At 44.7% G+C, this 13,028-nt stretch overlaps 1 protein-coding gene across 2 annotated transcripts in view; it reads right to left on the bottom strand.

The window, feature by feature from the left end:
- Positions 1–13,028, bottom strand: part of WDR18 (WD repeat domain 18) — a 77,647-nt gene that overhangs the window by 39,235 nt on the left and 25,384 nt on the right. For both annotated transcript variants that reach the window (XM_068108817.2, XM_068108827.2), the window contains exons 3-4: positions 1,782–1,915; positions 1,230–1,356 (exon numbers count right to left, since the gene is read on the bottom strand). In XM_068108817.2, coding sequence (XP_067964918.2) covers positions 1,230–1,356; positions 1,782–1,915 — 261 coding nt within the window. The remainder of the gene's footprint in view (positions 1–1,229; positions 1,357–1,781; positions 1,916–13,028) is intronic.

Below are 13,028 nucleotides of genomic sequence, written 5' to 3'. Positions count from 1 at the left end.
GTCTGCTTCTCAGCCAGCTATGTATCGTTTTTGCACTCATCTCTTAATAGTGAAGAAACACTTAAAAGTTTATCGTATCCAGATCCGGATCTTCACAGGAACCTAATACATTCATCCTTGTCATACACGTAACCTGTCCACAATGTTTTGGCTGAATCTATCCATAACCTTTTGAGATATCCTGCTTACAAACAAACAATAATTGTAAGCTGGTCAAACAAGTGGAACATGTCTTTCAATCAGGACAAATGTCACACTCGCACTATGTCTCTCCTAAAAGACCGTCTGGAAAACCCTCCCATCGACTTTCTCAACCATACTCTCGAAGAAGTTCTGTCACTCAAGATTTTGGGTCTCACTATCTGCCATGATCTTTCCTGGGGAAACCACATTTCCAAGCTGGCATCCAAAGCCAGTCGCCGACTGGGCATCCTGCGTCATGCAAAGTCCTTTCTGGGCACTTCTGAGCTCCTCACCACAAAGCTTTCATCTGCAGCTTCATGGAGTGAAGCTGGGCTGGTGCTCCTGACTCACATCCAGCTCGGCTTCACGCTGTAGAAACCAAAGCTTTTAGAATCATTGGAATCTCCCGCGATGAAGAGCCCCTGATTATGAGGGCCTTTCTCTCTCACCGCAGGTGGGTAAGGTGGTCTTTCTGTCTTCTACCGACTCCTCTCTGGCCTTGCTCCCCCTGCTCTGTCTGTGATCTGTCCCCCAAATATTCCTGCAGCACACACAAGGTCAGCCAGAAACCCTCTCCTGGTGAAACTGCCAAAATCAAGACTCTCTGCTCACCTTCACTCTTTCACTCCTCTTTTTTCCTGCCTCTGGAATAAACTCCCACACTCTCTTCAATCCCACTTCTCCCTCCAGGTCTTTAAAGCAGCTGTGCACCACCATCTTATATCTTCCCCCATCCAAAACCATGATCTTTCCTACCCCCATTAATTCCAACCAAACCCACCTCTTTCAATCTCCAACTTCTTTCCTGAAATCCCCTGTAGTGTCCATCTTCTTTATCCTGTGTACCCCACCCGAGCCCTCTTTTCCACAGATCTCCTGAAGTCCCTGTTCCATACTGTTGTTGTAATTCCCTCTCACCCCCTCTTGTCTCCTTCACCATTTGTTATATGTTCTGTGTGTTAGCTCTTATACGAGCCTAGACTTGGTATACAAAAAAATTACATCACGATTAAAAAAAAGAAAACCCACACGCAGCATGAACTCACTTTGGCCGTCTGGTCGAGTGACGCAGTTGCGACCCGAGCTCTGACTCCACCAACTCCACAGCACACATCCATGACGGGCAATGTATGTTGATTCCAGACATGTCTTGGCTCTCCATTACGCAGTATCCTAATGAAAGATACCGCAGACCTATGACGGTTAGCCGCTTCAATTTTCCTAATTTGAGGTATTTCACAGTAAAGGGGTTATCGAAAATAATGTCAGCAAATAAGGAGGAAATAAAAAACCGATCAAGAAGACCCCCCCCCCCCCCCCCATTTCCAACCCCCCCTCCCTCATAAGTCCTTCCAACTCTACAACTCTCCTTTATCGCATGTCCTTCTCTCCGTATTCATTTCTTGAAGTCATCCTCTGAAATCTCCCAACCTGTCTTGCATATCAATTATGTGTATGGTCCAAAAGTTCACTGCCTCTTACAATACATATAAAGATGTTTGTTAACAACCAAATTAAATTAATAAACATCACCCCCCCCCCCCCCCCCCCAAGATTCTCAAATATTTTTGGTGCATCTTGTGTTCATTGTCACTCACCCTGCCAAACTCCATACAATGGCCAGGTTGTCCTTCCCTCCAGAGACAAAATGGCCACCATCATCCGCAAATGACAGGCACATAATGTCCTGGTAATGTCTGCAAAGAACATCCAGTAGTCCACCAGAGCTTGTCTATATGCAGGAAGGACAATACGGGACAACCTTTGAGTACACTGCAATTCCATGAAGAGGTTGAAAGCATCACATTTGGGCAGAAACAAGTGCATTATCCTGAACACAAAGCAAAGATGGCCATTCGACATGAATATATGTTGAGGAATATAATTTTACATCTTGACGATTTTTCCCGCTCTTGATATTTATATTTGGCAAATCTACATACAAACTAGAACAGCACTCAGTAGAGCACGTACCTCCATCAGGCTGAACATTTCCTTTCACAAAGCCCGAAACAAGTGTGTGTCCACCCTCAGGAGAGCCAGGAAACAATATCTCACCGTTCTCAAGACCGAACTCTCTTATCTGTCTCCCTCTTCCAAATCCTGGTGGCATCTGGTCAAATCTGTTTCTGGTGTTTGTTCCCCCTCCATCCCCTCCCTCACCTCAAACGGCTTATCGGCTGACTCCGCACGTGAAAAAGCTGAATGCCTCAACTCTGTGTTTGCCTCTAAATCTTGTGTCCCAAACCCATCCCTCTCTGTACCCACCGTACCCAGTCGTACCCAGCTGCTCCTGGACTCTGTGTCCTTTCCTCCTGACAAGGTGGAAAAGTTTCTGTCAACCCTCGACTCGGATTCTGCAACTGGTCCTGACGGCATCAGCCCACGGGTCCTAAAATCATGTTCTTCCGCTCTTTCACTCCCTCTCTCTGTTCTCTTCACCCTCTCTTTTGCTCAAGGTCATCTGCCATCTGGTTGGAAATCAGCCAACATCACCGCTTTGCACAAAAAAGGTGCAAAAACAGATCCCAGCAACTACAGACCAATCAGCCTTCTCCCAATTATCAGCAAAGTCATGGAATCCATCATTGCTTCAGATATGAAATCTTTCCTCTTCTCCAATGGCTTGATCTCTGATCATCAATTTGGTTTCAGACCTGGTCACTCTACTCTGGACGTGCTGCTTCTGCTTTCTCAACAATGGATGGAGGTCCTCAATGCCAAACAGGAAATTAGAGCTGTCCCTTGCCATTTCACGTGCCTTCGATACGGTCTGGCACCCTGCTCTGCTCACCAAACTCTCCTCCTTTGGTATCCATGGAAATCTCCACGCATGGCTGGCGGACTTCCTCTCTGGTCGTAGTCAACGTGTGGCCCTGAATGGGTTTCTCTCATCTCCTCTTCCTGTTCAGGCTGGAGTTCCCCAAGGTAGTGTTCTGGGCCCTGTGCTTTTTCTGGTCTTCATCAATGATCTCTCTGACTCTCTTGAAAATCCTCTCTATCTCTTTGCTGACGACTCTACTCTCTGTCGCTCCATTCCTCATCCCTCAGATCGGCAGTCTGCAGCCTCCTCACTCTCTGCAGACCTGGACAAAATCACAGACTGGGCAAACAAATGGAACATGTCTTTCAATCCTGATAAATCTCACACTCTTACGATGTCTCTCCGAAAAGACCGACTGGAAAACCCTCCCATCCACTTTCTGAATAATCCTCTCCAAGAAGTTCTGTCACTCAAGCTTGTGGGTCTCACTATTTGCCATGATCTTTCCTGGGAAAACTACATTTCAAATCTGGCCTCCAAAGCCAGTCGCCGACTGGGCATCCTCCGTCGTGCGAAGTCCTTCCTTGGCACACCTGAGCTCCTCACCACATACAAGGCTTTCATCCGCAGCTCTATGGAATACTGCTCTCCCCTCTGGTCTGGTGCTCCTGCCTCACACCTAGCCCGTCTTCACGCTGTTGAAACCAAAGCGTTCAGAATCATTGGAATCTCCCGCGATGAAGCTAACTCCAAGGGCCTTTCACTCACTCACCGCAGGCAGGTTGGTGGTATTTCCGTCTTCTACAGTCTCCTCTCTGGCCTTGCCCCCCCAGCCCTCTCTGGGCTGTCCCCCAAATATTCCTACAGGTCGCACAAGATCTGCCTGCAACCCTCTTATGGTTAAACTGCCAAAATCAAGACTTTCTGCTCACCTTCACTCTTTCATTCCCCTTTTCTCCCGCCTCTGGAACAAACTCCCTCACTCTCTTCAATCCCACTCCACCCTCCAGGTCTTTAAAACAGCTGTTCACCACCATCTCCTATCCTCCCCCATCCAAAACCTTGATCTTTTCTACCCCCGCTAATTTCGGTCACCTTGTGTTTTATACCTCTTCCCCCCCCCCCCCCCCCCTCCCCCTCCCACGCCTCCTGCCCCCAAGCCCTCTCCCTCCCACACTTCTCCCTGCTCTCAAATGTTGTGGTTGTGGGCTTCCCCTTCTCTCCCCATCTTGTCTTCTGCTCCCTCTTTTTGTATATTTTGTTTGTCTGGTTTGTTTTGTTTGTTTGTTTGTGAAATAAATGTTAGCTCTTTCACGAGCCTCGATTCAGTATACAAAAAAAAAAAAAAAAAAAAAACAGTTTACGTTTTGCATCCCACTGACAGGCCGGATCAGCATCAGGACCTTCACCAAAATCAAATAAATTCGTTCTCGTCACACCCAACCTGTCCACCAAGTTTCGTCGAATCAGTCCATAACGTTTTGAGATATTGTTCTCACAAACAGACAGGAGTGAAAATATAACCCCCGTCCAACTTCGGTGGAGGATGTAACAAACCAAGTCACACACCAAACTTTATAAGGTTGTTTATGCGCTGGCAGGTTGGTTCAGAGGTAGTGTACTTACCTTGCTTGTAGCTTTCTAATGTGTATTCAATTCATGACAAGTATAAACCGTCATTCTGGTGGTTCATAGGCCAGATGTTGCATAACTGGGTGTGCCGAAGGCTGGGTGGGATGTCAAACCAGGGTCTCGTCTGCCAGCATTTGCCTGTGGACTTTAAAGATCCCACAGTGTATTTAGCAAGAGTAGGCCATTGTGTGCTGGCATCCTGACTAAATTCCAAATTCCTGCACTAATAGACAAGGAGGCGCTGCATTAACGGCATTGCTGCACTCCCGGGAAAATATTCAATCCCAAGGCCAGCTGCTGCATAACAATGAATGAATGCATGAATGCAAGAGATCATTCATGAAACAAATGAATGTGGTTGGAACATTCTTGAGGAACTTCTGCCATATGTGGTGTTACGGGGTCCTCTGCAATCTCCTGGTCTCGGTAGCCTCCGAACCCCGAGAGGAACCCCGGCAGAAAGATATAGATGTTATTCCGTGTCGAAATCAATCACTAATGAAACCATCCATGAAACCCTCAAAGGAAACAATCCAAACCAATAAGGAAACCACACCCTTGGTTGTCAATGCACAAATATTATATTAAAAGCACACAAAAAGAACCATACAACAATGGTGGCAATCAACCCTACAATCAATATCTTAAGATGGTAACCCCAAACTCACGGCACTCCCAGGAAACGGAACCGAGCCCTCCTCAATGTCTCTATAACCCTCCAAGGCGAAGTTGATGCGCTCTGGCGATCGTTGGAACAATGTCCGATCAAGCAACCGAGGCGTAGACGGTCGAAGCGACACAGAAGTCAGGTGGTCCAACACCCAGCAAACTTGCGGTAGAAAGGGAACTCCCAAAGACGCGATCCAGACGTGCACCTGCACCGTTCAATCAGCGAACCGCAGTGCAATCTTCAGACACCGCTTTATTGCACAGCTGTCCCCGGCAAACCACCGGAGGATAAGCCCAACCGACGCGACAAAAACCTTTTCCGATGAAGGTAGCGCGCGGGGCGAAATGGCGGACGGCCCTCACTCGAGCCAGAGCGTCTAGGCAAGGATTCTCTGGAATCTCAATGCCGATACCCGTCTACGCAGGCTCCACAATACTCCGGCGATATCACCTATTGCTCGAACTTCCTTTCAAGGACTCAAAGTCCACTCTCGACGTTCGCTCAACCACGCTCCGTCCAGAGCTTCAAGGCACGTCTTTCTTTTCCTTTAGTCTTCTTCTTCCTCCTCCTCCTCCTCCTCCTCCTCTTTTTTCTTCCGGGTCACGATCCGATTTCCTGTCTCATTTTACCATGAGCACTTTTAACCTTTTAACCACAATAACCATTTCCCTTAAACAACAATACCCATAATACTTCGAACCCACAATAATAATAATAACAGCAATAATAATAATAAGTGCCGAATCCGTAACAGTGGAGAGAGAAGGCTCTTCGAGGCCCATTTGATCTCCATTGATCCTACAAAGGCTCCACGGTGCCACAATCAATCAAATGTTGCCTTGGCGTCAAGGACAGAAATTCTCACTTTTCCTCTGGCTTCTAGCTCGTGTCCATGTTGGATAAGGGCTGTGAGTATGTCAGGAGCAAAATGATCATGAACAATTCAGCTTCCATCAACACACCAAACTTCCATGAGCGCGCTGCTTGTTTTCAGAGGTTTCTGGATGGAACTGTTGATAGATAACACATGCCATCATTTTGCTGTCGACTTTGGAAATAGGCCGAGTGGGTGATAGTTGGCTGGATCTGACTTGACCTGTTTCTTGTGGACAAGATACACCTGCGTAGTTAGCTTTGTATATGACTCAACACCTCTGCCGCGAAAAGTGGATGGCGGTTACGTTTCACCCCTGTCTATCTGTGTGTGTTTGTCTGTGAGCACAATATCTCAAAAAGTTGAGGACGGATTAGGACGAAAGTTGGTGGACAAGTTGCATGTGTGACAAGGATGAATTAATTATATTTTGGTTAAAGATCTGTCTGGATCCAGATACAATAATTTTTTAAAAGTGATTCTTCACCATTGAGAGATTGGGCCAAAAACTATATATACGATATCTCAAAACGTTGTCGTAGACAGATTCGGACGAAACTTGGTGGGCATGTTGGGTGTGTGACAAGGATGAATCGACTTGATTTTGGTGAATGTCAGAATCCGGATCCGAGAGTCTTTAAAATTTTCAAGTGATCGTTTACCATTGAGTGGTGGGGCCCCAACGTGATATGCAGCATGACATTTGAAAAAGTTGTGGATGGATTGTGACAAAACTAGGTGGACGAGTTGGTTAGGTGACGAGAACTAGCGATTAGATTTTGTTCTGGTCCGGATCCAGATCCGGCCTATCAGTGGGATACAAAATGTAAACTGTTCAGCCTGGCGGAGGTATGCTCTCTTCCGAGTGCCATTCTAGCATTATAGCTGTAATGGAAAAATTCAGCTCGACATGTTGAAAGTACAGATCTGCAGCACTGTAGGCAGGTGCCACCTGCTTGATGTCACTGAATTGGCTGTATAATAGCATCAATGATGCTGGGAAACTTTGGAGCAGGAGTAGGTAGAGTTGAATGGACAACTTGAAACTTTTTGCTGAAATTGCCTGAGAACAACTCGGCCGTATCGTTTGCGCTTCTGTGCTGGCCTCTGGTATTGCTCAAAAGATAGTCAAAGTGGGATTGTTACACGCACATAATTCCAACACAAAATCACCACTGAACGTCAAATGCCAATTGTGTCACCGATATCGTCCTTTAATGTTCCACTAGAATCTTGTGTACAATGATCTACACACTGGGATGAACGGAAAGCGTACAATGTCATCAATTTTGTTTTTTCAGTGGAGCTTACTTACATCTGTACGTTCATTGCATTCGTCGCGCATCCCACCAGCAACATGCAGGCCGAAATTGGCTCATTCATTAGAAATGGTAATTACACAGCAATTTTCTTGTAAAGAACACCCCTTATTAATCTATCAGCCAGGTGTTGGCGATTTATTGGATACATTGGTTATAATAAAGACGCACTGCTCCTGCGATGTACCTCAAAATCGTTGCAGTTTCCTGGACAGAGAGAGAGAGTGCTGCCTCTCCGAGCCAAACAATCCTGCCTTGTTTGAACTCGCTCAGCTGTAAACAATCATGTAAAACATACATACTCCTGGCATGCTCGTGTGCCACCGCTCTCAACAGAAGCGTTCTGATGACAATATCCTCCAAATTAAATTACATCAAGAGATGTTTTTTTGACTTTTCACATGATCACTTTAATCTGACATCACACAATAGATATTTTGGCAACAGGTCATTTATCAAGGAAGAGAGGCAGAGAAAGACAACAGAGGATGATCGGTCCATGCAATGACAAAGGAGCTGAGATTAACAGGTTGACGAGGGATGCAGACAAACAGGAAAAGGACAAACAAACAGGCAGAACAACAAGAATGGAGAAAAACGCCACAATGAGGCAGAGAAGAGCATGCAAACAGACAAGACATCTAAATGCAGAGAGAAATACAAAAGATGTGGATAGATGTGAAACGTCATTGACAATAAAAAGGATTATCGAGTTGAAATTGGAAAAAGGGAAACATTGCGGTGGGATGGCCCCTTAAAATTTGGAAGGAAGAGAAATGCTGGAGGATTGTGGAAGATGATTACACAGACAGGGGGAAAAGAATGAAGGAATAATTGAGATGGGTGAGCAGTGAAGCTGCATTTTAGAAAGGTAACAAGGTATGTGTTGCTAGATATGTGTGCAATGTGGCAGGGCTGGATAAGGGCAAACTCCTGAAAGAGCAGAAGAGGTGGGAGGTTTGGGGGCAGGGGGAGGTGGAGGGGAGGTGAAGACAAGCGGCAGTACAAGTCCACAAGGCAACTAACAAAACTTGAGTGAAAGACCGGTGTTTAGGCCTTCTGCAAAACAATACCGATTGCTCTTCGGGTATTCGATGACATTGCCTCCAGATTTGCAAGAGCAGTAACCCAAAAAGGAGAGACAAAGGCTAATCTATGGCCCTACAGATCAATTCATTCCTTGTACACCGTTAGGAGATGAATACATTTCAAGGAAGGTTTGTGAAGGATTCCAAAAGTGCCACCACAGCCCTCGAGGCCAGCTTGGAGGTGTGATCAACCCACAGCATTTTAGGGAAGGCCGAGGAGTTCCAGGAAGTGCACCTCCACCATATGTTGTTCACAGATGTGAATTCAAACATCAGCCAAGTGATATTTGTGGAGAGGGAAAGTGACCAGGATTGAATTTCAAGTTTCAGATGGTTGACCAATGTCTTACTCTCAGCGGCCATGGAAGATTCTGCAGCCTGCCTGTTAATGGACTGAACAGATGCTTCTTCTTCTTCTTATTATTCTTCTTCTCCTTCTCTTCCCTTTATCAGGGTTATGGTTATATTGGTTGGAATATCTCAAAGCCTGAATAGCATTCAGAACTTGACTGAAATCCAGCTTTTGCTTTTCCAATTATCTTGGTTTTCCAAAGCAAAAGCTCACACGCGAAGGTGCACTGTGCCCTGACATTGCTTTCCAACACAAGATCACAATTGGCATTAAAATGGAAACTTACAAAGCATTTCATGTTTCTTTTATGTGACGGCAACAGTTCCAAAGTCATTTCAGATGTTTGACCCTCTGCTAATGAGAAATGTTTATTTTTGTGGCTGATGTTATTCTTGGCCGAAAGTCAAAAAAGAAAAAAAATGAAAAGAGAAAAAAAACACACAGAAGCAGTAAACTGGCTTAACAATGCAGAGGCGGCACACACCATGGAGCTGTCTAGTCTGACGTTGATTCATATCTGTAACGACCGACTATAACCCAGGTGGTTCACAGGCAGGGCGTTGCATCAATTTGCGTCATCCTTCGGAGGGGCATTACACGTTTGGCAACCCACTCGACAGCATTTGCTTGTGAACGTTAAAGATTTGACTTGTCTTTCACAAAAATAGGCCGTTGTGCACTGGAACCCTGGAAAATTCCAAAGCAATGCCCTTCGGATGCTGTGACAACCAAACAATTTTAAAGGCTAAATAGCATTCGGAACTTGGATGAAATTCCCCCCCAGCACGCCTTTCCAATTATCTTGGTTTTCCAAAGCAAAGGTTCCTACTTAGAGGTGCACTGTGCCCTGACATTGCTTCCCAACACAAGATCACAATTGCCATTAGAATGGAAACTTACAAAGCGTTTTTATGTTTCTTTTATGAGAGGGAAACTGTTCCAAACTCATTACTCCACATGTGTAGCACAAAGTGGGGTTAAGCAATTTATTGCTTCTATTTCTATGACTGAGGAACCTACTTCATTACCTCCAGCACCAAAGGGGGATGGAGGTTACGTTTTGACCCATTTGTCTATCTGCGACAGGATATCTAAAAAAGTTATGGACGGATTCGGACGGAACCTGGTGGACAGGTTGGTTGTGTGAAAAGGACAAATTGATTCGATTTTGGTGAATATCAAAATCCGGATGCAAGAATTACAAAAAAAATATTTAAAGTCATTCTTCACAATTGAGATATGGGGCCCAAAAACTATATACAGCATGATATTCAAAAAGGTTGTGGATGAGTTATGCCAAAACTAGGTGGATGAGTTGGTTAGGTGACAAGAACAAGCCGTTTCGATTTTGGTCCAGGTCCAAATCCAGATCTGACCCATCAGTGGGATACAAAACGTAAACTGTTCAGCTTGGCAGAGGTATGCGCTCTACCGAGTGCCGTTCCAGCTTCAATTGAATTTTATATTTCGAAAACTGTTGAACACAAATCAAAACACAAAGCTGCAGTTTAGCAGTATTTTGGCTGAGAATTTGACAAATTGTCTGGAGTCACATCCTGAGTGCGAATGCATACTCACGGTAAAGCAATTGTTAGAGTCTCAGTCTGTCTGTCTGTAAAACGACATTGAAAATCATTCCAATGAGGAAACTTGCTATTTTTAGGGATATTATAAATGGCACAAACAACAGGTATAAATAACTCATACAATGTGTTAAATAATGTGGTGTAAAAGAGGGTGCATCAACGGTGGTAAATTTCCAAATAAAACCACATTTCCAAGCTGGCCTTCAAAGCCAGTCGCCGACTGGGCATCCCCCGTCGTGCAAAGTCCTATCTGGGCACTTCTGAGCTCCTCACCACATACAAAGCTTTCATCCGCAGCATGATGGAGTACTGCTCTCCCCTGTGGGCTGGTGCTCCGGCCTCACACCTAGCTCGGCTTCACACTGTAGACACCAAAGCATCCAGAATCATTGGTATCTCCCACGATGAAGCTGATTCTGAGGGCCTTTCACTCTCTCACCGCAGGCAGGTTGGTGGTCTTTCTGTCTTCTATAGCCTCCTCTCCGGCCTAGCTCCCCCTACTCTGTCTGCGCTATGTCCCCCCAAATATTCCTGCAGGACGCACAAGATCTGCCAGAAACCCTCTTCTGGTGAAACACTTCTGGTGACTCTCTGCTCACCTTAACTCTTTCTGTCCCCTTTTCTCCCACCTCTGGAACAAACTCCCACACTCTCTTCAATCCCACTCCTCCCTCCAAGTCTTCAAAGCAGCTGTTCACCACCATCTATTTCTCCAATGCAAAACCTTGATCTTTTCTACCCCCATTAAAACAGCTCAAAGCCACCTCTAAGTCTCCGACTTCATTCCTAAAATTCCTAGTAGTGTTCATTTGCTTTATACCATGTACCCCTCCCCACACCCACCAGTCCTCTCCCTTCCACAGATCTACAGACATCCCTGTTCTCTACTATTATTGTGTTTGTTTGCTTTTTTCTCTCTCCCCCTCGTCTCCCGCTCCCTTTATTGTATGTTTTATGTGTCATGCATGTTTTCGTGTTTTATGTGTTAGCTCTTAGCCGAGCCTAATCTCTGTATACAAAAAAAAGAAGGTTTGTTTTATTCTTTCTACAACCTTTAAAACTTTCATTTTATTTCAAACGAAATATATATTTGAATACTGTGGAACACAAATCACCCGTTTGCACTTCCAAAAACTTGTAGTTTAATAATACTTGTGAAAAAATTTACGCCATCTCAACCAATCTAATTTGCCGCACACTGAGGGCGGAGTAACAGTGAGATTCATACAAATGGCGGTGCCCAGCGATGCATCCACAGAGCTCACTTGGTCCAAAATAGCTGTTTGTTTGGTGCATCCTTTTCTTAAAGATCGATTTTACATCAGTTTCTCCGAGAAGAGTTGGCAGCAGGTTCAACCATGGATTGTTTCGTTTGACCCATCAACTATGTACGGTTGCCATCACACCTGTTATTCGCAGATCATGAACAAAGCTAATATAAATCGTGCTCGGAAAGACAATGAGCAAGAATTGAAAAGACCCTTCAAATGTCCTTTTTCTCAACTGTGTGGGGTAAGGTGTTTTACAAAATCTCGCGTTTCAGATGTTTGACCCTCTGATAATGATGCACGTTAATTTTTGTGGGTGTTGTTATTCTTGGCTGAAAGTTGGGGGAAAAAAAAAACAAAACAAAAAACAAAAAACATGGAAGCAGTAAACTGGTTTATGAATGCAGAGATGGCACACGCGCACACCATTGAGCTAGTCCGGGGTTGATTCCCAACTACCAACTACAGTATTACCCTGGTGGTTCACAGACAGGGTGTTACATCAATTTGTGTCATTCTTCAGAAAGCAATTAAGTTTGGCAACCCACTTGACAGCATATGCTAGTGAAAGTTAAACATCCGACTCGTCTTTCACAAAAGTAGGCAGGCATTGTGTGCTGGAAACCTGGCCAAATTAAAAAGTAATGCTCTTGCCTGTCACATTACTTAAATCAAGTTTGCTCAAAATCCCATTACTGGTTCACAAGTTATCGCGGTAACAGCATTTTACCTAACATAACCTCTGACCTTTGATCTCTTGACAGATTAACTAAATCAGTTCATCTTTATATATCATTATAGATACTTGTACCAAGCTTGACTTGGATCCATTCAGCCATTCTTAAGTTATCGTAGTAACGAAGACCTATCACGGACGCACAGACAACCCAAAAACATAATGTTTCATCAGCAGAGGCATAAAAACCAAGAACTCTCCCAATTCTTTCGAATTTCTTGCAAATTCCCAGGGAGTGGAATAAATAATTCAGCCTAGACTAAGTGAAGCGAAGTCGAGGCCGTTTATTAATGATACATGAAACACCCTGCAACCCATAACTGCAGGGGAAAAAAAATTTTTGGGCAACTAGCTGCATTTTCCATCCAATCATCATGTAAAAAAAATTTTTTTTAATTCTCCACGGCTAGGCGCTCCTGTGCTGAACGTTTCACGTCAATTGCTCAATCAGTTGCAGAGAAAACAAATTTAAAAACGAATAAAGGTGAAAAGGTGAGGACGGATGAAAAAAGTGAGGGCTTCGGCCGAAGGATGGTTGTGGATGTAGTGAAATTAT

The sequence above is a fragment of the Myxine glutinosa genome, chromosome 1 (genome assembly GCF_964187855.1).
Source record: "Myxine glutinosa chromosome 1, kmMyxGlut1.1, whole genome shotgun sequence".
NCBI classification, from domain to species: Eukaryota; Metazoa; Chordata; class Myxini; order Myxiniformes; family Myxinidae; genus Myxine; species Myxine glutinosa.
The sequence above is the reverse complement of the archived record's forward strand: the minus strand, read 5'-3'. Positions and strand labels throughout refer to the sequence as shown.